At 40.1% G+C, this 27,392-nt stretch overlaps 3 protein-coding genes across 3 annotated transcripts; 1 reads left to right on the forward strand and 2 right to left on the reverse strand.

The window, feature by feature from the left end:
* The first annotated feature begins 297 nt into the window (after positions 1–297).
* LOC306840700 (programmed cell death protein 10-B-like) lies at positions 298–9,237 on the forward strand. The gene is given in 10 exon segments (XM_079370165.1): positions 298–447; positions 2,356–2,605; positions 3,396–3,449; positions 4,486–4,603; positions 4,778–4,788; positions 4,790–4,810; positions 4,812–4,906; positions 7,070–7,148; positions 7,264–7,346; positions 8,387–9,237. Coding segments are annotated over 9 exon segments (633 nt in total). The 5' UTR covers positions 298–447; positions 2,356–2,515; the 3' UTR covers positions 8,469–9,237.
* Positions 9,238–11,617: 2,380 nt separating this feature from the next.
* Positions 11,618–13,924, reverse strand: LOC306840179 (glycosyltransferase family 92 protein F13G3.3-like; the record flags this gene model as incomplete). Its single annotated transcript, XM_079369275.1, has 5 exons — positions 13,919–13,924; positions 13,779–13,824; positions 12,845–13,175; positions 12,564–12,739; positions 11,618–11,849 (listed from the first exon to the last, which is right to left on the reverse strand). The coding sequence occupies exons 2-5, from the start codon at positions 13,784–13,786 to the stop codon at positions 11,618–11,620; spliced, it is 747 nt and encodes a 248-aa protein (XP_079225401.1). The 5' UTR covers positions 13,787–13,824; positions 13,919–13,924.
* Positions 13,925–20,395: 6,471 nt separating this feature from the next.
* LOC306840180 (uncharacterized protein) lies at positions 20,396–23,047 on the reverse strand (the record flags this gene model as incomplete). The annotated part of the gene is made up of 4 exons (XM_079369276.1): positions 20,396–20,627; positions 21,243–21,418; positions 21,524–21,854; positions 22,458–23,047. 4 exons carry the CDS (start codon positions 23,045–23,047, stop codon positions 20,396–20,398), a joined length of 1,329 nt encoding a protein of 442 aa, XP_079225402.1.
* Between the last annotated feature and the right edge of the window lie 4,345 nt (positions 23,048–27,392).

Below are 27,392 nucleotides of genomic sequence, written 5' to 3' on the forward strand. Positions count from 1 at the left end.
AGGGGATTGAGAAAAGGGCAGACAGAGAGGGCTTTTGAGTTTTTTCTACTGTATCTCTGTTTTGTGGATCCCATACAAATATGTAAAAGTGTTGACTTTAACAGCTGGACTCTCCTAAGCCACGATAATGTTCATATGTTAAATTATCAACTGCCTTATCTTAAGGCTTTTTTGTCTTTGATTGTTTGATGCAAAGTCAGAATGTGCTTATGTTTCTTCTTCGACTCACTTTATTCCTTCACTGAACAGAGACAAGTTACTATCATTTATATCACGTCACACAAAGGCCTCTTCTGATTGGATAACTTGTGTTTACGCAGCAACGGTCCGGAAGATGTCGCTCAGGCCAGTCCTAAAAAACTTCCGCCTTAAGTTGTAAAGAAAACACAGCGGCTAAACGGAAATCGACGGCATTTAATCAACGCCGTTTAAGAAGTCAGACAAAAGGTAGATACACGCTTACATTTGACACACTTACACACGGACTTACGCACATTTCATGAAGCAGTTCGCTGACGTCGATAAGTAACTAACTGTAGCTAGCATCTGTGCTAGCTGTTCGCTACCATCGGTCTGGTCGACCACAGGCCTCAGTCAGGTATCTTCACGGCTAGATGCGTTATTAGTGTTCATATAAACACGACATATTTGTGTTTATCTTTCACAGTTGTTGGAATTATTAATTTGCATTGTCTACTACGGTATATTAAATGTCCATCAGCTACTTTGTGTGCCGTGTCCAGTTAGCCGACTAGCTTTACCTGGAGCTTGTTTGCTCGACAATTTAGCCTGCAGGAATCGTGTCATATCCTGAGCTTATTGTACATTAATATTGCTGTTTGAGTTACCAATTTATATGACAGTTTCTGAAAGGCAACAGTTAACGCCAAAATATCCGAACAGCCTAATGCGTTGACGTTAGCTACACTAAGCTTTACTGACCAGCAATTTTCTACATTGTTTTCCTGTTTTTTTTTTACAATTCTGATGAATATGATATATCGCCTAAAATATGGGAAGAAGAATGGCCTTTCTTTTCTAGTATTTCCTTTCTTCCTGTTTCTCTAATATACATATATATATATATCAGTAGTCTGGCCTCACGAGCCCTGCTGTCACCTGTCAGCTAACAGAAATGTGCACCACTCCCCTCGTCACTGTTTAATAAACCTACAAGTCCTTAATTAGCACGACTTGCTCGATCATTTGATAATACAGAGTTCTGTTGGTTGAAATAAGTTGGTATTAATGAATAAATACAAATCCAGAGACAGTGACATGGTTTGTCGCTGGCATGTTTACACTTAATACTTGCTCTTGTTTGTACAAACAGATGCAACTCTTTATCCTTTCCAAATACCAAACCCAATGCCTAATCTCCACCTAAACTGCTGCCAAGTACCAGTCTGATACCAGTGCTTTCTCAGTGCTAAAAAGTTTAACATCTCAATAGCTCACTTTAAGAAGGAGTCATTTTTGATCAGGCAATAAGAGGTCAGGGGTTCAGGGAGAACTACCCATCATTATTTGATTATAGTAATTATACACTTTAATTTATAAAGTTTGTACAAAAACACTGAACAATGTGTGTGTGAAGAGTAGAATTTTGGATCGCGGTATGGGACAGCAGTGAAGTTTTCACGGAGCGGCTGAAGGCATGCTGCAGAGTTTTTGTCTGATTCAGTTTAATTCCAAGCTGAAGCTGAACTTACTCACTGGTGCAGGTACCTGTTTTCAATTTGGACTTGTCATGTCACAGCAGCACCAAGTATGTACCAATACTGATACATTGGACTAGATCTGAAAATCCCTAAAAAAACCCCCCCATAAATAAAAAAAAATACTACCTAAAAGCTCACTATACAGCATTCTACAAGGAATGGGAATACACTGTTTTTCTTCAATAACGGATGACCTGTTATTTTCAGAAAAAAGATCACAAGATTGTTTTCCAGTGTTCACACAGAATAGTTATTGAGAGATAAAAAGTGAAATTACCGGTTTGTTGATTGGTCCAGATTTCAGCTTTCCATCACTCTGTCAGACGTAAACACTATTGAAGAAAAGGCAGGTGTTTTAATTGATCATTGTTTATCCTTGAACTCAATTCTGTAGTTTAAATCACGTTCTACAGTCATCCAGATGTCATGTGTGCATGCTGGCATTGAACTCAGTACGAGGCACCTCGTGTTATCTAGTGATTCATTGTTGCGTAGTTATCTCTGGATAACAAAGCTAATTTTTTCAAAGAATAAACACAAATGATTTCCTCTCACATATACTTGAAATTTTTATTAGAAATGCTGCCGTGACAGGTTTTATTAACCGTGCCTTTTTTTTTCTTTGCTTTTCCAGGCTTTTGTCATTCTGGAGCTTGTGTGGATTTCAGAGTGTGAGTGAGTGTGTGTGTGTGTGTGCGCGTGTGTGTGCGTGTGTGAGAGAGTGTATGTGTGAGTGTGTGTGAGCTGCAGATTCCTCCTCACCTTTTTCATCTTTAGCTGCTCCTCCCTGGAGGATGACAATGGAGGAGATGAAGAATGAAGCGGAGACAAACTCCATGGTATCCATGACGCTGTACGCTGTGATGTACCCAGTTTTCAACGAGGTAAAAACATGTTGGAGAGACCTTTAGTAAAGTGCCTGTCACGAGTGTTTGTCAGTATTCGGTTCAATCCCCTTTGTCTTCATTATTAGTTAGAATTTGACTTTGTTATGGAGCCAAAAAAGGCTGCTAACATTTGAATCCATGGCAACCATATCCAAAATCCACATCAACACAGAGTTCGGCACAATCGGCTCCACATTTACTGCGCAGGCTACTTAAGCATGCAGTGGTGGCCAAGACTCTTTTTTTTTGCCTCCAAAACATGCTTTAATTTCATAATATTCATGAAATATGCGGCTGGTTCTTCATATTTGTTTATATCCACTTTTAACTTGAATATTTGGTATGTCAGCCTTTTGCGACCAACTACAGCAGCACATCTCTGTGGCACAGTATCAACATGTTCCCTGAGAAGGGAAATAGGCCCAGCTTTGTTCCCCTCATTTGCATGCACAAGTGTCATTGGTCCAGAAGCGGACGTCAGCTCATGCTTTGAGTGTGGTTTCGTGCACGCATAGGGTAGAGAACGAGTAGAGAGACAGGGAGGCGTGATTGGTTCATCAGATTGGTACCTCATGGCAGACATTGGTTGAAGTTTTTACAGGCTTACAGCTGCTGCAGATGACGGATTTTCTTTGTTCCTTTTTCACAGCACATGAGTTTTTAATGTCTGTCAGGACCTAAAGGACAATTTCAACCCCAAATCTTAAAAAGTGAATCTGGAGAAAATGACCAAAACCCTGCCTTTAACATGTTTTCTTCCTTCTTCTTTTTTTTTTCTCCTCAAAAGCTCGAGAGGATCAACCTATCAGCAGCTCAGACGCTCAGAGCAGCCTTCATCAAGGTACGACTATTTCTTTGTCATACCACTTGAAACATAAAAGCCCGTTAACCAACACTCCTGAGCTGTTTTCACACATGCACTGCTGCTAAACATTTTCAGAGCAAAAGCACCTGAAATGTTCAGCAGTTGTTTTTCCACACGTCCCTCACAGGATGCTGTAGTCGTATTGTTAACAAGATATCGGCGACTGAATCAGTCTTACACTATAATGACAGATTTGCTGTTATATCAATTGTACGCGTCATCAGATGCTCAAATATTGAATTTGGCGTGAAACCCTTTGAACACTTGAATAATAACCATTTACATGATTGACCTCAGCTGACACCGATGCATCGACACTTCTGATATTCAGACTGATGTATTGATTTTACAAGTGATGCATGAGCCCAGTCACAACTAAAGACTTTTTTTTTTGTCCGTACACTGCCGTCATCGATGTGACAATAGATTCTGCTGCCGCTGACACGCCGCGGCGTTCGCTCTGTGCTCTGATGAAGTATTAATGAAGGAGAAGCGGCTTTGTCGCTCTCCAAAACCAAAGGGAGATGCGCTCACCTTACAGCTGTGCGGCTGTGACATTTGTGGGTCTTTTGTTCCCTCGTCTCACTGATTGGTGTCTCTGCCCTGCCCCCCGCCGCTTCCTCGCCGCTGCAATTCACGGTTGAATAATTCAGGAGCGGCGCTTCTGTACCACTCCTCTGAACTTACATTCAATAAAATTCTCGCTTTTGTTCTCCGTGACTCAAATGAAGCCTCGCATTGCTTTTTGTTGGAGAAGAAAAATGTCCCTCTTTCCCCTGATTTTGCCTCATATATATGAACAGCTTTTTTCTCTTCCCACCTGATTATCTCTCTCTCTCTCTCTCTCTCTCTCTCTCTCATCTCTCTCTCTCTCTCTCTCTCTCTCTCTCTCTCTACCTCTCTCCTCTCTCTCTCTCCTCTCTCTCTCTCCTCTCTCTCTCTCTCTCTCTCTCTCTCTCTCTCTCTCTCTCTCTCTCCTCTCTCTCTCTCTCTTTTTTTCTTTCTCTGTCAGGCGGAGAGGGAGAACCCCGGCCTCACTCAGGACATCATTATGAAAATCTTGGAGAAAAAGAACGTCCAAATCAACTTCACTGAATCCTTACTGCGCATGGCAGCCGACGATGTGGAAGGTGAGAATCTCAAAAGGAAGAAGAGCAGAGATGGGTTCGGGGTTATGTTGGAAGTCTTTTTTCGAGACTCTGGGTTTCATGAGCTCAACCTCCTGTTTACCGTTTTTAACCCCCCCCCCCCACTGCTCGTTTCTTTATGAGCCTTTTGTGTCTCTAAACACTCTCTTCCTGCAGAGTTCATGATCGTACCGGCCTGAGCAGGAGTTCCCAGGACCTAAACGAGAAGGCCAGAGCCCTGAAACACATCCTCAGCAAAATCCCTGATGAGATCAATGACAGAGTACGCTTCTTACAGACTATCAAGTAAGTGTGAGCAGGCACAAGAACAAGAGCAAGCGTGCTATTTTAAACACAAGTCTGCACTGTTTGTTCACTAAGAGTCGCTGACCAAACGTCACAGCTGTGTTCGTCTGAAGGAGAGATTTCAAAGCCAATGTTGACTTACTTTTCACTATTTTGTATTAAAGTCTGTGCCGCAGTTTTTTTTTTTTTCTTTCCGGTTGAGTGAAATTGTCGTCTTCATCAGTGTGGGCTCGTACATGCATGAGGTAGAGAACAAGCAGTGAGACAGGGAGGCGTGATTGTTTCATAAACTTGGTAACACATGGCAGACATTGGTTGAAGTTTTTTACAGACTTACAGCTGCTACAGGTGACAGATTTTCTTCGTTTCCTTTTTCACAGCACATGGGTTATTAATGTCTGTGAGGACCTAAAGACAATTTCAATCTCCAATCTTAAAAAGTGAATCTGGAGAAAATGACCAAACCCTCCCTTTAATATTCCATGTTTCATTCAATTCAGTCTTATTCAATGTGCTTTACAGAACACAAAAAAAATAAACGCATTCAAACCATCATTTGAAGAAACACACTACACACACCCATGATAAACTAGCAGCCAGTGTGATGAGATGAGATGAGATGAGATTCAACTTTATTGTCATTACACATATACAAGTATAGGTTAACGAAATGAGGTTTGGCAACTCACCAGAAGTGCAAATAAGCAGAAAGTGCAAGAGTTCGTGCTATGTACAGTGATTACAAAATTTGATGATTTTCAAAAAAATGTTAACTCATTTTTTAAAAATTTATTATTGTTTTTTTTATCAAGAACAGAGCAAAGATATATATATATATATACAATATATATGACAAAAGACATTTATTGAAACAGAGAAATGTCTTTGTTTTCGGACATGCATACAGTACCCATATTGAATTTGATGTCAGCATCACGCTTCAAATAACTGAGGAAACCGTTTTCTTTCTCTATTTGTTGTTGGTTTAAAAGTCAAGTTACGTTCTCCCCTAATGTGGGATCGCAGCTGTTCAAGGTCTGCTTTGTATTCTTTCATAATGCATCAGACATTTTCTCTGGCTGACAAGTGAGGACTGCAGGAGGGCCTGTTGATCACACAGACTGTTGTACTACACAGCCATGCTGTTGTAATACATTCAGGATGTGGTTCGGCATTGTGTGGCTAAGAAGCAAGTGTGTTTAGCTGGCAGCATACTTTATAAATCTGCATCAATGGTGGCCTCCAGACATGTGCAGGTTACCCATGTCATGTACACTAAGCCCCCGTGTCCACCTACTGTAGCGTGTTTTTCGTAGAGCTTGTGTGGATTTCAGAGTGTGTGTGTGTGTGTGAGTGTTAAAAAAACGTTAGCACCCATCATCTTTTTTGTGCCACCACTCCGAGTACTCAAGTTGAACATTTTCAGGAAGGCACATTTGACGTCACTGGCGCTCTTTTCCAAATGTAATTTTGCCACCTTGGGATCATCTCATGTATCTACATCTTCTTTGCTTCACGTCTGATTGGTAAATCTAAAAGAAAGAGGGCGGGGGGGGACACGCTGAAAAGGAGGGGACCCATGTTTGTCACACAGTGGCTCGTTGTCAACAGACTGTTGTCATGGAGACAGCACGGACGTGCAGCGCTTTTCTTCCTGGAAAAAGATGCCAGGTGGACGCGGGTCTGATGAATCCCTACACCATGAACTGAGGATCAAAAGGAGCTGCGCGCCGCCTGGAGAACGGGGCGTCCATGGTTTTCAAACAATAAGTCAACTTTCCAGTTCACTTCACTCCACCTTATTATGTGAGCTCTGACCCAGAGAGGGATGTTTACAGACAGTTTGCTCTCTACATGGGCATTTGTGGACGCAGCATCAAACTCTTCTCAGACTGATTTTTGAAGTGCTCCGGAGCCCATGCAGTGAAGTGCAGGGCTTTTCTTCCTTGAGTACAGAGATTCTCTGAATCTTTTCATGTTGTGATGTAAACGGGTTTATATGCTGGTTGGTCCTATACAGTAAACCTGTTTTCCTACTTGGGATTATATTTAAGGTTTATGGCTGCCCTTAATACAATGATCAGTAGTTTTACTTACTGTTCCACACCTTGATGAATGTGTGTTATGTAATCCTCTCTTTTGTTATTTGTGTTTGTCTAACAGAGATATAGCCAGCGCCATAAAAGAGCTTCTGGACACAGTCAACAACGTCATTAAGAAATATCAGTACCAGAATCGCAGAGTGAGTAACACGCATAACAACACTGCATGTGTCTCACATTTGTCCTTGTTGTTCGATGACGTTGTGTTTTCGTGTGTTTTTTTTGTTTGTTTGTTTTTTCTCCGTTCGCCGTGAGGCCCTGGAGCACCAGAAAAAGGAGTTTGTGAAATACTCCAAAAGTTTCAGCGACACCCTCAAAACATACTTCAAAGACGGAAAGTAAGTGTGACCCTACAAATCCTCAGATGCTTCGTACTATGATAACTCACCGTATACAAGCTGTCATGCTAAAAATCCATTCTATAATCTAAATTATGAAATATTTAGCGTTGCACAAAATCCCTTCAGCGCCGTGTGTCTGATTTATGCTGAAATATCTAAAAGCAAATCTATATGATGACCGATTTGACTCTGAATTCAAATTGAAGTGACTGTCAATGGATTAGATCGACGTTTCGGTCGTTCTTGTTTGTCTAATTCAAGGAATTCATGGATAGAAAGCCTTTATTGCTATTATGCCCATGTACAACCACATAAGAAAAAGTTTTACCTTAAAGTGCACACACACAGGCCTCCACAGCTATAAACAACAAACACCTCGCATTTATGTAAGACGGGCAACATGTGTAGAACGTGTTGACAGCAGGCAATGTCTATTGCACAGTAAAGAAAGTACCATGCCAAGGTATCCCTCCTGCACAGCCAAAATCATTTTAACACATTCACCTCTGCTCTTTATTTTGGCCTCAGTCGTTAGATTATTTTTTTTAATATACATATAACATTCTTTTTAACTGGACTTTTCTCATCGGATGCAAAGTCTTGGACAAGGGAGTCCTGCGAAATGCAAAAAAAAGTTCACATTTAAACACACAAACAGTTCCACCAATTAAAACTAACCACAAACTTAAGACAAACAAAACTGTGTTCAGCAGCTGGTGTGGCATGCTTCTAAAAGTAATCCAGCATCATGTCGTTGTTCAGATCATAGGTAATGTATAACACATGTACTTACTGCTAACAGAACAGACTGATGTTTGCAGCCCTGACAGAGATGACTGTTTAAGTTGGAAAACTGTGCTGCAAAGTGTGATTAGCTTTCATGTGAAGGGTGACCGACAGTAACATATGGAAGTACATTAGTAGTAGTTGGCAGCATTCCAGACCTCATTCATCAAAGTTGTCAGAGATGAAATAACACTTTACTGACACATTGTCATAAGTAATTGGCAATAAATTACTTCTTTCTCTATCCCCAGGGCAATAAACGTCTTCATCAGCGCGAACCGACTCATCCACCAAACCAACCTCATACTGCAGACCTTCAAAACTGTGGCCTAGCCCCTCAGAGGCCACAGAGCCCCCCCTCCCTCCCCCTTCCCCCTCCCTCCCCCTTCCCCCCTCCTCCTGTGGGGAGGAACTACTAGAAAGGTGGGAGCTTGAAGAGCGCCTGCCCTGTATATGTAAATTAGACAGAGTTGATTTTAGGGTTGGGGGTCAATTCCATTGACGTTGAAATTCTAGATTCCAGTTCAAGAGACTGAAAAGTGCCATTTGTTTTTGTTTTTTAAATGAGGATTTTCCAGTCTTGAAATGGAACTGAATGGGCCCAAGTGTTGGTTGATTGATTTTATTTGGACAGTTTTAATTTATAACCCTGGTCTTGTTGGAGTAGGTGAGGCGAGGTGTTTATTAAAGACTAATTGCCATTTTTCTAATGTATTCATGTTAATCATTTTACTTTTAGCTTTTCATTCATGGCTACACAGCTCACACAGCATTCAGTAGCGGGTGTGTCCCAGTCGTCTCGGCTCCTTTTTCATGTCATTTTGCCATGGTCTGTACACGCAGGATCTAGCTGCGGGGAGAGGAAGCAGAGATGGACATTTGAGAGGCAGACTCAAATTTCTTTTTTCTTTATTATCAGAAGACGGAAAGCCAAATGACTTTGAGCACAGTGTGCGCCTTAACAAGTCCTGTAACATTCCTTCCTGTCAGTGTAATGGAAGTGGAGCCTGTCCCTGCTGCTGGGGGATTTAGAGAGAGAATTGACAGTTCTGTATTTAACTGATACCTGGTTGCAAATGTTCAATAAATAGTTTCCAAATGATGTTTTTTTTAGGTGTGTCCGTGTCCATCATGTCTTACATTTAAGAGCATTTACTTTGCTGTTATCAGCATAATGTATATGACCAACAGAGTTTACTCTTTAAATTATTACTTTTTTTAAATTCAGCCTGTTTTGTCGTAATGACAGCACATCGGTACTCCAGGTTTGTGCAGTCAATCAGTCTTCATTTGTATAGTGACAATTTATAACAAATGCTATCTCAAGACTCAAAAGCAGATAAAATACCTTACTCTTTGTTATAATCCTCTACTATGACCCAACATTAAGCCAACATGAGCACGAAGCAACATTTAGCTAAGCTACAGCGACGGACAGAAGCTTCAAGCAGAACCAGTCTTGTGATAACCATACATTTCTTTAATCTGTGCTGCCCTTGGAAAGTGGGACTGAGGGAGAAACGGAAAAAAGAATTATTGTTACAAACAATAAACAAGGTAGATGTAAAGCAATGTCAGTAATAATGGTAAACATATGTATGTAGTATCAGCAGCTAAAGTCATACAAGTTGCTATTATATATGCCCAGTTTCACAAATATGGTCTCTTAAAAAAGACGATTAAAAAGAATGTTCTTTCAGAACAAAGGACATGTATTACCCACAAGTACAATTCGGCCCTTTTTCAGTTTTAAAGGAGCATTAATGTTATGCAATGGTGCCTCAAGTCAACAAAGTGTTTATTGATATTGTTATAATGTCCAATTGGAAGTCGGACAAACACCACAACACCCCCCCCCCCCCCCCCCCCCCCCCCCCCCCCCATTTCCCCCTCTCTATCATAACGTGTACCATAGAGGGTTAAAAGTGTTTCTTTCAGCACATGGCCTAAACATTTCTAGTTTTATGTGGTTTATCCTCTCAAAATATCCAAAGTGCTAAGTCCTGTTTTATTGTATGGTTTGAAAGAATCTAGTTGTTCTGGTTTGAAAGCTCTCATAACACCTAACATAGGGTAAAGGTTGTTTCTTGAGGTGGGCTGGTCCTCCCAGCACGTGCCCTATATCACTAGTTCTATCACTAGCCCTATATCTTCTATTGTTTACCCTGTCAAACCATCCAAAGTGGTCCCACCAGTTTTATTGTGTGGTTTGAAAGCAACAATGAAAAGAAAAACTTCACAAGAAAATCACCTTTCTTTAAGAATTCTGTTCATTTTGGGAACCAAAGCTGGAACCATTCGTTTTTATGCTTTCACACTAAAGCGGAAACAGGAATAAAAAAAACAAACATGAAAGATGTTTTAATTGCACTTTAATGTTCTCTAAGTATGTCCTGGAATTTACCCACTTCGTTTATCATGCATCCCTGTGATTGCCTTGATCTTGCCTGGGCCCGACTCGATGCCCTGCGCTCTGATGACATGGCCCAGGAATGTGACCCGATCCACTGCGGATCACGTTATGAGTGCCACCACCATCCCTGCACACTAATCTGTAGGCTCTATAGTGGGCGCTACTACACCCATGTTTACACCCATTCTCTGTAGTTCCGCTTGAACTTTATCAGTCGGTGGTAGCGGTACACGTCGTGGCAGTGACAGAGCATAGGGTTTGGCTCCCTCTTTCAGTTTAATTCTGGATTCCCCTTGAAAGAATCCCAAGCTTATGAATACTTTGGGGTACATTAGTTTAACGTGAACCAGCTGTTCTCAAACACTGTCAACCTGCGGGGCAACTGTAGTGCTTTGATTGCGGGTTGTGCAAGTAGACGAGTGAGTAACCTCGCTTTTACAAACTCTAGTTCTTCAGTAGTCTGATTTTGTTGTATAACTCCACCAAATTGTCCTCTGACCTTTAGAGGCCTGCTGTTTGGACATAGTAGTGTTTTCATCACTCTGGTGAGCCCACCATGCTTTTGTACAGAGTAGACAGTAGTTGGAATGTCTGTCACATCTGCCCCTTTGTCCAGCTTGAATGGGGTTTCTTGCCCATTTAACTTAAGTGTCTTTTTCCATGTTGTAGATTGAACTCAATCATGTGTTTGTTACTTGTCTTTTCGTCCGTCCATTCCCGACTCCTTTCCTCGGTGAGACGACTCCGCTACAGTTTCTAACTGCTAGCTTATTAGCCGCTTTCACACTGGGACTTACGATCGTCTGGTGTTGCGTTCCCCACGCATTTCTTTCATCAAGACGTTCGACTTTATTTAGGACAGAATTCAGCTCTTCTGACACCATGTAACATTTACGTGGTGGTCCATTGTAATAATGGACGGACGACATACGTATAGCCAAGTCACTTTTATTAATCTCTTTATATTCCGTTCCTTATTATCGTCCCCCATGTACATATCCACATTAGTTCTTACTATCATTACAAGGTGATCAATTGAAGTTTGTAGACTTTGAAAGTACATAACCTGTTAATAGGCAGGTTCTGATGTCAGCAGTCCTGCTCTCTTCAGTGCTTTGTCAACATTGGGAATTAGTTTCTCGTGAAAATCCCACAGGCGTTTATCCTCATTGAGCTCCTCGAACTTCAACATTCCTCTCAGAGGAACACGGACATGAATGATCCGACAAACGTCTGGTTGAACTTTGTATGTGGTTCCAAAAGCCTTGAGCACTTCATGCACTGAAACCTGCTCGATCAACCTGATAGACACAAAGACACAAAATAATTCAGTGCATCAGTAAACAGTTTGTTGTACGGCTCTACTCCTTTTTGATCATTTTCTACTTAGAGCAGACTGTCCTTCCAATCTTATTGTCCAGTTCTGAATAACTTAATGTTTATTAGGACTCTGATTTGTTGTTAGGAATGCCCCCCATCAATCTTTACAACATTTAACCTCCCCATCCCCACACCACACCTCAGTACCAGACTACCCTCAATGTTTGGTTTTAATTTTCCATGATGTTTTTATGTTGCGCTTGGGTTTGTTTGAAAGACGCCATAAAACAAATAAAATGTATTATTATGATTATTTCTGTTTACATACTTTTAGGACCGGATCTGACACTGGCGTGCACGTACCTTTAAGAATTGATGCGACGTCACTACATAGCATTGTCTTAGTTATTTTTAACTCATGATTAAAAAAAAAATGTAATAACCCTTAGTGCACAGACATTATTTACAATTAGAGTCAAGGGTTTACGCTCTTTCTGCAACAAAAGCTGAGAAAATAAGAATTTAGTCAACATTTACATTTTTGCCATTTCCATCTATTAAAAAAAACTTTTCAATAACTGAAAAACTTTGTTAAGTGAATTACATATTACATTACATTAAAAAAAAACTTATACAGTGTATAGTACCAAAAACACTGGCTCTGCAGACTAAGTGAGCAACTTTTCAGTTCCTACCTTGGCTGAATTATTAACTTGTGCGGGTGGTATATTTTTCTGTCAGGCTCCTCCCTGTAGATGTGCTCCAGAATATTAACCCCTGGTACTCCCTCCCACTGAGGTAGATGAAATCTCTTGCTTGGCTCGAAATATTTCTTGGGGAAGATGTGGTTCTCAATGAGGAACACACCTGTCTGTAAAATGTGACATGACATAGAAGAAGGGGAAAAAATACAAATATTAACACAAGTCAAATATGATTGTAAAGTTTTGATTCTGTTCTAGTAAAAGTAGTCTACTTTTGGATGCTGCTGTTGGAGTGTGTTCATCAGAGACATCAGGTCTTTGTGTTGGTATGGCATTATAATCTCATCAATATCGTTCAACAGGACGTAACGAGACCGGTCCATGGATCTGTATACACAGTCGTTAAGTGTAGTCATTTGACCAAAGTAATGTAAGTCCCCCCCGCTCAGAGAGTAGAGCCAGCCCCGAGATGGATTCAGAAACAGGTCGATCGACCAAGGAACTATCTCCAAGAAGTCTGTCTCGCTGTAGCTCTTCAACAAGCGGTCCAGTTCTGGACCACAGCTGGTGTTGTAGATCACCACCCTGTCAACACCCAGCAACCTGAGGGATGGGTAAAGGAAAGGTTCAATCATTTGTTCAACCAAGAAGAAGAAATAAAGCAGTTTGTCATATAGTGATTTCCATCCTTGTCGTATCATTTTTTACATCAATCTCGTTACAGGCCCAACAGGGGGAGAGAGACACACAAGTTCGGATAAATGTATTTTTTTGTACAAATTTGACTCATCGTGCCACTAATTAACGACTCCTCATGACGTAAATGAGGGTAGTGTGAATGGAGGTGAATTGGCCAAAACTGTTGACAGTTGGATAAGGCAAAAGACGGAGACAGAAGAACAGTTGTCCAATACAATGACAGCAGCAAAAGAAGTTCAGAGATGAAGTGTTATAAGAGGTAAAAGTGACAACTTTGATGTCAAAGGTTTTACTGAAGGGTAAATCACTGCGTTCAAAAGTATTGGAATGGACAAGTGTTTGTTTGAACTTAAACTTTTTAAAGTATGACAACAGCAGGAGTGGGAGTATCAGCTATTATGTGATGCATTTCGGTCACTTTCAAGAGAACCTTTGAAATCATACAATATATAGAGAACATTTCATAAGGCTCATTTGGAGCTCCGTAATGTGTGGTGTGATGCTGACCTGTACATCTCCAGCGACTGTGCAAATTGAAGCACGTTGTTGTAACCTCCAAACAGGTTAGAAATACAGACTGTGAAGTTAAACTGCAACTTTTTCTCCTCATTCTCTTTGGTCTTCTGGTTTCTTATAGGAAGCCAAACCTGGTCCACTACCGTCACTCTTTCTGGCTTTGTCTGAAGAGTAACATGTGTAGCATTGCAGTTTCGAGGAATCGGACATCTGACATCTGTAGTGACGAAGGGAAAACCAAAGTTTTCTGGATGTAGTAAAATGTTTGTTGGAGTTGTGTTTGATAACTGGCCTGTACAGCAGAAATGACAGTAAAGAGGTTTGATTGAGTCTTTTTTAAATATGCTTATAATGCGCAAATCAAATCCTTTCACTCTCTGGTCCATATATGCTGACACCAGGAAGTGGTCAGTGTTGTTCAGGGGGGTGATGGCGTGCTCGGCAGTCCACACGGGGCATACTTTCGGAGGCCCATGCGGCCTTGGGGGGTAACTGTACTCCACGGGTGATATCCTAATGACAAAGAGAATGAAGAGGATGGTAGAAAGGAACAGGAGGAAGAGTTTCCCTTTGAGTTTTTTTGCATTGTCCATCTGGCCAAAAAAAGTTGATTCCCAACCTTAAACAGAACCAACAACAGAAGGTTAGAGACATGACACATATTACCAGACTTAACAGGGCTGCACACATTTTTAGAAGTTCCTCTCAGTCTCAATCCATCAATATGATTTTCTTTGCAGATATTTTTAGGGGAATAGTTTTTTAATTACAAAGATGCTCTAATGATTTCAAGTTATTACTTACTGCAACAATTAAAAGCTGTTACAGAGAGGTAGCTTAAGATACCAGCTCTTGTGCCTTTGAATGTCAGATTGTTGGTGAACATCTAAGACCTTAGACTCCGAGAGTCTGAGCCCAAAATCACAATCCATTAAAGGTAATACTGTTTAGACTTACAGAGGCTCAGTCAGTTAAAAACCAAATTTTTGCAGATGTTTTAAATTGGATTTTGTATGAAGGTAGTTTGGACAGAACAAAAAAATGTTTCTAAAAGGGATTTAAGCCTCATTTTGAGGTGGTTTGAAATGCACTAATACATCTGTGTCTCAGTAAGGTAGCTCAAACTGCTTGAACTGTATTTCAAAGTAATTTGGGATATTTAGTTTCCACAGCAACACATCCAAATAGCAAATTTGCTGATGTCTGGAAAAAGAACAATCCATTTAAACCACCTTTAAATAACCTTGTAAATGGTTATTTACAGGTGTTATTGTAAGTTCTTATTTGAATAAACAAATCTAATTTCCATGCAGTTAAACACACCCTAATGTACATTGCTGAATCATTAACTAAAGGGTAGAAAGTGCATGATGGTGCACTATCTATCTATCTATCTATCTATCTATCTATCTATCTATCTATCTATCTATCTATCTATCTATCTATCTATCTATCTATCTATCTATCTATCTATCTATCTGTCTGTCTGTCTGTCTGTCTGTCTGTCTGTCTGTCTGTCTGTCTGTCTGTCTGTCTGTCTGTCTGTCTGTCTGTCTGTCTGTCTGTCTGTCTGTCTGTCTGTCTGTCTGTCTGTCTGTCTGTCTTTCTTTCTTTCTTTTCTTTTTCATAACTCTGAATTCTCAACCCATCAGACCAGATCTCTAACATGTCAGACAGGTTTAACAGGTCCGATAAAGTCCGAGCAGCTGACCATGGACGTATATCATCTCAGAATTAACCAACCAGACTGCTTTAAAAAAAAAAAAAAAACTAATTTGCATACAGTTAAACACAGCCTAATGTACATTGCTGAATCATTAACTAAAGGGTAGAAAGTGCATGATGGTGAATTTAGTCAAGGGGAATTAGGATAATTGGAAATGATCACCAAACAGAATTTGTCGTGAAATCTAACTCAAACCTAACTTAGTTTTCAAGTGTGAGGAAAACTACAGCAAATATTTACAAACAGTTTTTTTTTTAAAATGCTCAACAAACTATCGATCTTGTTTCTCAGGTTATTTACATTCTCAGCCCATCAGAGCAGACCTCTAACATGTAAGACAGGTTTAACAGGTCCAATAAAGTCAGAACGAAAAATGTGGCTGTTTGTGTTCAAATATACAGCTCCTCTTGGAAACATCCAGACTATTTTAGGAGATTTCTGCATGTGTGAAAGTCCTAATTGATTGCTGTTCCATCCTGCCAAGTGCCAGCATTCCCACACACCTCTCTGACAATAATAATAATACACCTTCATAGCACTGACACAGACCTGATGCAGATGTTTCAGTTTTTGAGTTATACAACTGTGACCTCCCTGAACAATTTTGAAAATAAACTTCATGTATCTTCATGTTTTGCCAACGTTGATTGAACAATTAATACCTGTGAAGTGGTGCAGAAATGTGACTTTGAATGGGACAACAAAGTTGGACTGATTTGATAAACTAAGAAATTCATGGACACATACTTGTTAGACAAATGAAGTGATGGAATCTGAGGCAACCCCTCACTTTTTGGTCCCAGATAAGTCTGGTGGTCTTCCTGCATCTTCTTTCCAGTCCCTGGCTTCCTGTACTTCTACACTCAGCTCTTCTTGTGTCTACTTGATTAGTTGCACTTGATTTCCTCTTCTTCTCTTCTGTCTTCATCTCTTCTTTTTTTTGCAACTCCTTAAATTTGAACACTTAAATTTAGCTTTTCTGACTTTAGTTTATGCTTCTTTTTCTGCATTTTTAAAGCACATTGAAGTGAAACCAGCCAGCAATACAAGACTATTTGTCCTATCTTTTGCATATGTAAATATCTAATCTTTCATACATGCTTTCATTTGTTAGGCAAATAGCACTACTTTTGAATCAGTCAGAATACTTTAGTAAAGAAAAACTGTTTGCTTTTTTCAAGTTAGACAAGAGTTTAAATTCAAGCGAAAGTTTCTTTTAACAGTAAGAGACAATTAAATGTAAAGCTGTCTCATGTGAACAAGTCCGCATACTGTTTAATATTTAGCCTGTGACACATTGATTTGTAGGGACTATGTCCTTTTTTTTTTTTTTTTGGCAACAGACAGAAATGTAAAGAATGCTATTGCATATAATCTACATTCAAGGAGTTCAATTGTCACTTATAGCCTACTCTCTTAGAAGAGAAATACTTTAGGTAGACTGTTTGAATGGTAGTAGTTTTATATGAAACATATACTCACTCAGAGCTGTGGTTAGTCCTTTCCTCCTGTGATCAGGATAAGATAATAGGCAAAGCAGCTGGTTTCTCTTCAGGTTTTTGCTGTGACAACAATGGACTCATCCCTCCCACGTACCTACAGTGTGCCATGTGACAATTTTTTCCTTGTCATAATAGTATTGTCTTCAAATACTTGAGGCGTTTTTGGGCATGAATGGGAAAACAATCCATGTGGAGAACTTGACACCTTTTAGTTTTGAGCTGTAACTGGCTGTCAATGCAAGCATGATAAAAATGTCTATTCAGTTATCAGTTTACAGGTTGTACTTTTATTCAGTGTTTTTCTTTTAACAGTCGTGGAGGCAAGTGTAAAACGCTGTAATAAACCATGTACATTGTATTTACTCTTCTTATACTAAATTGATAAGTAGGCTACATTTTTTAAACTGAAAAAACAACAACAACAAAAAAAACAATTTGATAACATGACAGATCATATCATGAGATCAGCATTACATCTCTCTTATTGCTGTCCCAACATGAATAGACACATGAACACAAAAAAAAAAAGATTCAATACAAAAGATTTAAAACAAAGCAAAAAATACAAAGGACAAAAACAAACAAAGGAGAGAAATTCGTAACGGAAGTTTCATGAGCTCAACAGCTCAGTCTAAATGTTATTACTGACCTACTTATACACCATAGTTAACGTCTCAAAAGGAAGAATTGGAAATAATCATGCCAAACTGTTAAGGTGGGTTGTACATGACGCTGAACATGCAGGATTTAAAGGGGTGCTGCATACAACATGATACTGAACTTTATGGCCTTTTGACCAGAAGTGGAGCTAAAACCAAGAACAGTTGTGGGTTCATTTCTATTCTGGAGACATTTCAATATTGACAATGAACTAAAAAATTTTTTAAACAATTAATTAGAGACTCATATTTACAAGACTAAATAAGATAATAGTGCAGTGGTGAGTAGTGCAAAAGGATGATGAAGTAAACAAGAGGTGTTGTCTTTTACAGTATTTACATTATAGAGTGTGCGTAGAGGATCATTTAAATTCAATAATATAAGTATATGTACATTCAAAGTGACAGTTTAGTTCCAGGGTTATTTCACAGCAGCAGGTCTGACACTCTGTGACTGTTTAGCATTCAACACATCCTGGGGGAAGAAACTGTTCTAATGTCAGGTTGTTTGTGCAAACAATGATCTATAACGCCTGCCGGAGGAGAGGAGAGTAATGCAGGAAGTGGAGGTTTGCATGTAATGGCATGCACAAACTCCAGAAAGAGGAAGCCATGATTAAATAAAGAGTGGAGCAGTTCTATTGATGTGACCAGGTGTTACGGCCTCGTAACGTACATTGAATTTTAACAAAAGACCTCTCGTAACATCTCGAAGAACCAAAGGAAAAGTGAGTGGGTTGTGGTCAGTGAAGACGGCAAGCGGCACTCCTGAACTCACATACACATCAAAGTGACATAAGGCCAGAACGAGAACTAAAGTCTCTTCTTGATAACAGAGTAGTTTAGCTGTTGTTCATTACATTTCCAATAAAAGAAACTCAATAAATCAATCCTTTATTCATCTCGCAAACAGAGAAATGACTGACCTATCTATCCCCTGGCTGCCCCAACATGAATGGCATCAACCTGCAACTTCAATGGTTTCTCAAGACAGGGAGCAGCTAACACAGGGGTTGTACACAGGAGAGCCCTGATCTTCTGGAAAGCCTGCTGACACCCAGGAGACGACACATATTTCACATCAGCTTTCAGAAGATCAGTAAGAGGAGCAACAACAGAGGAAAAACTCCTGCCAAACCCTGCGGTAATAGTCCTCATATCCAGAAACCGCATGAGCTCCTTTTTAGTTGTGGGTACTTTCAACTGTTCAATAGCACTCACTTTTTCCTGCATGGGCCAGACTGCACCTTGGCCTACCACATGTTCGAGGTAAGAAACTGTGGCCTGAGCAAACTCACATTTAGGCAGGTTAACAGTAAGATGTGCAGCAGCCAAACGATCAAGCAACAACCGATGGCTGTCCCAACTGTCACTGAAAACAACCAAATAGTCTAGATGTACGGAACACCCGTCCAAATCCTTGACTACGGTTGTGGAATTTTCCTATTATGAAAAAGTGAGAATAAAGAGTGAGAAGATCTATTCAATAAAGAACCCCAAGATAGACATTTCTGACACATTTTATTTGACAGATTATATGAGACATTTGTACAGCGCGAAGTTAAATATTGCACTTAGTATTCTTCCATAACATTACCATATTCATAAAACGCAGAAAAGTCGTGCATGGCTGGCCACCATTCAAAGATGACCTTTTAAGCTCTGCCCACAGGAAGTGGTTGCCACTTCAAGTGTCGACCAGAGAAGGGGAGACATGGTCTCAGGATCCCTCCACAAACTATATTTTTTGCTGACATTGATCTCTTTATCCATCCCTGCACACGAATCTGTAGGCTCTTTAGTGGGCACTACTACACCCATGTTTACACCCATTCTCTGTAGTTCCGCTTGAACTTTATCAGTCGGTGGTAGCGGTACACGTCGTGGCAGTGACAGAGCATAGGGTTTGGCTCCCTCTTTCAGTTTAATTCTGGATTCCCCTTGAAAGAATCCCAAGCTTTTGAATACTTTGGGGTACATTAGTTTAACGTGAACCAGCTGTTCTCAAACACTGTCAACCTGCGGGGCAACTGTAGTGCTTTGATTGCGGGTCGTGCAAGTAGACGAGTGAGTAACCTCGCTTTTACAAACTCTAGTTCTTCAGTAGTCTGATTTTGTCGTTGTATAACTCCACCAAATTGTCCTCTGACCTTTAGAGGCCTGCTGTTTGGACATAGTAGTGTTTTCATCACTCTGGTGAGCCCACCATGCTTTTGTACAGAGTAGACAGTAGTTGGAATGTCTGTCACATCTGCCCCTTTGTCCAGCTTGAATAGGGTTTCTTGCCCATTTAACTTAAGTGTCTTTTTCCATGTTGTAGATTGAACTCAATCATGTGTTTGTTACTTGTCTTTTCGTCCATCCATACCCGACTCCTTTCCTAGGTGAGACGACTCCGCTACAGTTTCTAACTGCTAGCTTATTAGCCGCTTTCACACTGGGACTTACGATCGTCTGGTGTTGCGTTCCCCACACATTTCTTTCATCAAGACGTTCGACTTTATTTAGGACAGAATTCAGCTCTTCTGACACCATGTAACATGTTCCGTGGTGGTCCATTGTAATAATGGACGGACGACATACGTATAGCCTAGTCACTTTTATTAATCTCTTTATATTCCGTTCCTTATTATCGTCCCCCATGTACATATCCACATTAGTTCTTACTATCATTACAAGGTGATTAATTGAAGTTTGTAGACTTTGAAAGTACATAACCTGTTAATAGGCAGGTTCTGATGTCAGCAGTCCTGCTCTCTTCAGTGCTTTGTCAACATTGGGAATTAGTTTCTCGTGAAAATCCCACAGGCGTTTATCCTCATTGAGCTCCTCGAACTTCAACATTCCCCTCAGAGGAACACGGACATGAATGATCCGACAAACGTCTGGTTGAACTTTGTATGTGGTTCCAAAAGCCTTGAGCACTTCATGCACTGAAACCTGCTCGATCAACCTGATAGACACAAAGACACAAAATAATTCAGTGCATCAGTAAACAGTTTGTTGTACGGCTCTACTGCTTTTTGATCGTTTTTCTACTTAGAGCAGACTGTCCTTCCAATCTTATTGTCCAGTTCTGAATAACTTAATGTTTATTAGGACTCTGATTTGTTGTTAGGAATGCCCCCCATCAATCTTTACAACATTTAACCTCCCCATCCCCACACCACACCTCAGTACCAGACTACCCTCTCACGTAAGACAGTCAGACTCCATCTCAACCTTCAAATCCAAACTCAAAAGCCACCTGTTCAAACTGGCACACTCACTCTAATTGGTCACTGTGCACAACACTTGCCTTTTATTTTTTACATCAATGTTTGATTTTAAAATTCTATTCTATTTCCATTACCTTCAGGTTTTTGGATGTTGTCGTAAAAAGGATTAGGTTTGAGAGGGTCTTTTTATTTATTACAAAGAATGAGATGAATCTGCTAAAATAAAAATGTTCAATGACTGAAAAAGTTTGTTATGTGAATTACATGTTAAGTAATTTTCAAATATTACATAATGTATAGGACCAAAACACTGGCTCTCTAGACTAATTGGGATACTTTTCAGTTCCTACCTTGGCTGAATTATTAACTTGTGCGGGTGGTACATTTTTCTGTCAGGCTCCTCCCTGTAGATGTGCTCCAGAATATTAACCCCTGGTACTCCCTCCCACTGAGGTAGATGAAATCTCTTGCTTGGCTCAAAATATTTCTTGGGGAAGATGTGGTTCTCAATGAAGAACACACCTGTCTGTAGAATGTGACATGACATAGAAGAAGGGGAAAAAATACAAATATTAACACAAGTCAAATATGATTGTAAAGTTTTGATTCTGTTCTAGTAAAAGTAGTCTACTTTTGGATGCTGCTGTTGGAGTGTGTTCATCAGAGACATCAGGTCTTTGTGTTGGTATGGCATTATAATCTCATCAATATCGTTCAACAGGACGTAACGAGACCGGTCCATGGATCTGTATACACAGTCGTTAAGTGTAGTCATTTGACCAAAGTAATGTAAGTCCCCCCCGCTCAGAGAGTAGAGCCAGCCCCAAGATGGATTCAGAAACAGGTCGATCGACCAAGGAACTATCTCCAAGAAGTCTGTCTCGCTGTAGCTCTTCAACAAGCGGTCCAGTTCTGGACCACAGCTGGTGTTGTAGATCACCACCCTGTCAACACCCAGCAACCTGAGGGATGGGTAAAGGAAAGGTTCAATCATTTGTTCAACCAAGAAGAAGAAATAAAGCAGTTTGTCATATAGTGATTTCCATCCTTGTCGTATCATTTTTTACATCAATCTCATCACAGTCCCAACAGGGGGAGAGAGACACACAAGTTCGGATAAATGTTTTTTCTTGTACAAATTTGACTCATCATGCCACTAATTAACGACTCCTCATGACGTAAATGAGGGTAGTGTGAATGGAGGTGAATTGGCCAAAACAGTTGACAGCTGGATAAGGCAAAAGACGGAGACAGAAGAACAGTTGTCCAATACAATGACAGCAGCAAAAGAAGTTCAGAGATGAAGTGTTATAAGAGGTAAAAGTGACAACTTTGATGTCAAAGGTTTTACTGAAGGGTAAATCACTGCGTTCAAAAGTATTGGAATGGACAAGTGTTTGTTTGAACTTAAACTTTTTAAAGTATGACAACAGCAGGAGTGGGAGTATCAGCTATTATGTGATGCATTTCGGTCACTTTCAAGAGAACCTTTGAAATCATACAATATATAGAGAACATTTCATAAGGCTCATTTGGAGCTCCGTAATGTGTGGTGTGATGCTGACCTGTACATCTCCAGCGACTGTGCAAATTGAAGCACGTTGTTGTAACCTCCAAACAGGTTAGAAATACAGACTGTGAAGTTAAACTGCAACTTTTTCTCCTCATTCTCTTTGGTCTTCTGGTTTCTTATAGGAAGCCAAACCTGGTCCACTACCGTCACTCTTTCTGGCTTTGTCTGAAGAGCAACATGTGTAGCATTGCAGTTTTGAGGAATCGGACATCTGACATCTGTAGTGACGAAGGGAAAACCATAGTTTTCTCTATGTAGTAAAATGTTTGTTGGAGTAGTTTTTGATGACCATCCTGCACAGCAGAATAGACAGTAAAGAGGTTTGATTGAGTCTTTTTTAAATATGCTTATAATGCGTAAATCAAATCCTTTCACTCTCTGGTCCATATATGCTGACACCAGGAAGTGGTCAGTGTTGTTCAGGGGGGTGATGGCTTGCTTGGCAGTCCACACGGGACATACTTGCGGACTTGGGAGGTAACTGTACTCCACAGGTGATATTTTAATGACAAATAGAATGAAGAGGATGGTAGAAAGGAACAGGAGGAACAGTTTGCCTCTGAGTTTTGTTGCATTGGTCATCCGGCCAAAGAAGATAGTAGATTCCCAACCTGAGACAGAATTACCAACAAGAGACAGTTAGAGACATGACACATATCACTGGACTTAACTGGCCCTTTTAAACTTTAGGATATTCTTTTACACTTAGCCTCTCAAAGTTTTGGCTTGCAGTTTGTGGCTTCCATCAGATTTTTCTTAGATAGACTGTTTGACACCAGGTTTTCTCAAAGTACATGATCGCGATCCACTGCTAACACTTCCATGACCCATTTTTGGGTCCCAACCCTCCAGTTGAGAACCACTGGTTTTAAAGTATTATGCCACACAGGGTTGTGCTGTTGTATTGTATATCAGCATGCAGACAATCACAGTAGTGCTGTTATCCAAATGGACAGCACTCCCTCTTGTCCTGCTCTACATACACAGAGGACTGATATTTTTAGAAGTTCCTCTCAGTCTCATTCCATCAATACGAATTTCTTTGCAGATATTTTTGGGGGAAAAGTATTTTGATTACAAAGATGTATCTAATAACTTCAAGTTATTACTGCAACAAGTAAAAGTTAATACAGACAGGTAGACTATGAGTGGCTCTGTCTCAGTTGGTAAAATCGTTGCCTCTCAACCCCAAAGTCAATCGTTCGATCCCCAGCTCCTGTGAGAGACATGTCTTTTTGAATGGCTCCCCCTGCTGCATCAGGGGCTTATGAATGGGATTAGTTACTTGATGGTCCATATATACATTGCAACCAGCAATCAGGGTGTGAATGGGTAGATGTGGCATGAGGTGTAAAAGCGCTTTGAGTAGTCAGAAGACGAGAAAAGAGCTATGCAAGCTCAAATCCATTTACCATTATGAGTCCAGCTCTTGTGCCTTTGAATATCTAAGACCTTTGACCCAGAGAGTCTGAGCCCAAAATCACAATCCATTAAAGGTAATACTGTTTAGACTTACAGAGGCTCAGTCAGTTCAAGACCACATTTTTTCAGATGTTTTAAATTGGATTTTGTATGAAGGTAGTTTGGACAGAAAAGAAAACACAAAAATAGTTTGTAGAAGGGATTTAAGCCTCATGTTGAGGTGGTTTGAAATGTGCTAATACATCTGTGTCTCAGTAAGGTAGCTCAAACTGCTTGAACTGTATTTCAAAGTATTTTGGGATATTTAGTTCTTTCTTTCTTTCTTTCTTTCTTTCTTTCTTTCTTTCTTTCTTTCTTTCTTTCTTTCTTTCTATCTATCTTTTCTTTTTCATAACTCTGAATTCTCACCCCATCAGACCAGATCTCTAACATGTCAGACAGGTTTAACAGGTCCGACAAAGTCCGAGCAGCTGACCATGGACGTGTATCATCTCAGAATTAACCAACCAGACTGCTTCAACCTTTCTCAACCAATCACCCTCCTGCTGTCGAACGCTAAAAATACTCTCTCTCTCTCTCTGTCCTACAGCCATTCCGTTGTTTTTGTGGAACCGCTCCCACCCTCCCCAGTCACCTCCATCCAGCTCAGCAGCGTCCAGATTCAGCCTGTAATCCACTCCTCATCACAGCCTCCATTACTCTTCACCACCACCATGTCTAGACTTAAGGGGGGGTATCCTATCCTGTGTCCGCCTCATTACCCCTCCGAGTACAAGAAGTCGTCAAAATGGAGTCTAGCCCCGAAAAGACTTTGCAAATTTCATTCTAAATTTCTAGCTCATTTTATTGTTGAAAAAGTCAGTCTCTCTCTTCTTTTGCCTCCAAACTCAGCTCTTCTTGTGCCTACTTGATCAGTTTAACTTATTTCTTCTTCTTCGTCTTCTTCAACTTCTACTCTGTCTTTATGTCTTCTTGTTTGCATTTGTGTAATTTTTTGGGGTATGTTTTAAGTAACTAACGAAAATTCTTAGAATCAGGACATTTTCCCTTCAAAGTTTAGACTAGATCCTTGAGTTATTAGACACAAAGTCTCTTAGCCCTTAAAAGAGCTCCTAAGGTGTTAAACTGTTTGGAGTAGTGAGGAGGACTTTTAACAGTTTCTTAATCAGAGGAGAAAATAGAGACACTCTAAATTCAAATAGTTAAATTGTCTTATAGCCTATACTCTCACATGTTACATTTTATGCATAACACTTATTAAAAAAGCCTAATTGTCTCTTAGAAGAAAAATGCTGTAGCCTATTAAATGATATCAATTTTATATGAAACATGTACTCACTCAGAGCTGTGGTTAGTCCTCTCTCTCCTGCTATCAGATTTAGATATGGGTAAAGCAGGCGGGGATGGTTATGAGGCTCTTTCCTTCAGGTTTCGGGTGAGACAACCGTGCGCTCATGTCCTCCAACCTTTACCTACTCTGCAGGCTGATGACGACGAACCGTCATGTGACCACTTTATTTATTTCTAAAAAATTCAACAAAGAAACTATAAGGAAGTTCTATATTCTGTCTGTTGTCCTAGAAGTATTTTCCTGTAATAGGCTCCTTCGGGCGATAACAGGAACTCAATCGGTGCGCTCATGCCAGCCGTGGTTCGCGTTTGCTCGGTCAAATCAGCCGCACGTACTTTTCCAGTGCGCACATCTACTAACACTTAAGGTAATCATTATGTATCCGTTTTGAAGCGTTGCTGGTAGTGACTGTGAGGCAGACTGCAGACGCACAATCATTTTTCCCCCTTTAATTCATCATGGAATAAAAATCACCAAAAGTCACCATGAGAAAAAACGGTCCTTATAGTAACTATAGTGTTCTAATGACAGTCTGGCATTATCCTACTGAGGGGGGCTAATGCCTTTTTTATTTGTTATTTATTTAAAACTGGCGCCCTCAATTATATAGGTCTGGGATTGTCAGTTGGTCTCCTTGGCCAGCTGACAATCTCGATTACAGTATGTAGGCTACTGAAAACAGCTCAGTGACATGTTGTAAATTACACTAAGCCATACAAGTAACTTTAACCACTTTAGCCATCCAAGTAACTTTAACCACTTTAGCCATACTAGTAACTTTAACCACTTTAGCCATCCAAGTAACTTTAACCAAATCAAAATGTAAATTGGTTCGACGAAAGGATTGTTGTAAAGGGCTGTATAAATAAAGTACATTTACATATAAAGTGACATAAGTATATAGTCTTGTCACGTTTTGTGACTGTTGCATTTGTGGTTAAAGGTTATAGCTTTCAAAAATACTTTGTTTGTAGCAATATCACGATATTATGTTTTAGAATATCAAGTATTAAAAGAGCACTCATCTTACCAAATGTTGAGAAAGAAAACAATATTTGAACAAAGTCAATCAGAAAATCATAAACAATGCTTCAAAGATGAAATTATTATGTTACATTTTGTTAACAAAATACTGGAGCCGAGTTCCAATGCAATATTCTTCAGCTGGCAGAACATAATCAAAGTATAAACAACATGGTCCAGAAACAATTAGTGATATTATGATACTGATAGGCCAAAAAACCTTTGTACACTTAAATACCATCAAAGCCGACTTCAATTATTTTAGAAGAGTCAGACATGTACCTACACAAAGAATCGTAAACCTTGAAGGTATACATTAATAAAGGGCTAAAATAATAGGTTGGGCTAGATTGAGACCACCATCTCTGACATAATTCAAATCAAACTCATCCAAAGCAGACACTTTAGCACATGCACTAGCCAAACAGAATTCCGGCAATTCAAGTAAAAGTTAAATATGGGCTTATCATGGGCCAGCTAATTACATGACAGCCCACTCATGTTGCAGGAATGTACAGCAGTGACAAGTTTCCTGTAAATATAACGACTTTGTTGAAAAAGTTCTATGCCATATTCATTTATTTTTTCCTTGGGTTTTGATTTATTGTTATACTCCCCTCATCCTCTTGCCATCTTGGGGACGTAACACTAGATACGTATATGCTTGATCAAATGTTTCGTTGTAAGATACTGATGTTTTCAACAACAAAAAAAGAGGGGAGGAGGTGAAGGAGGAGAAGAGGTGGTGAAAGGATTCTGTAATTAAATGGGGAGAGGGGTAATAATGTCATCAGGTGTGCACTCTCCTTCACTGGCGTTTTGTTGACAGTGGCGTCCCAGTGAGCCTGCTTCTGCTTTTACCCCTCTTTACTGTTCTTTGAAGACCAGTTGGTTGCTTTTGTATCTAAATCCACCTGCTGCTTCGCTCTGCTCCCTCTGACAATGATCTGATGGCTTTCTTGAGGAACGACCACCCCCTTCAGGAGCTTGGTTGTGGATGTGGCCACAAATCCTCTGCACCCAACCTCTACCGGGAGCACCTGTGTACGCCAGCCTTGTTGTTGTGCCTCAAAAGCTAAATTGGTGTACCTCAGCTTTGTTTTTTCGTTCATACGCTTCACTCACTGCAGC

This window comes from Symphodus melops (assembly GCF_947650265.1).
Source record: "Symphodus melops genome assembly, chromosome: 19".
Lineage (NCBI taxonomy): Eukaryota > Metazoa > Chordata > Actinopteri > Labriformes > Labridae > Symphodus > Symphodus melops.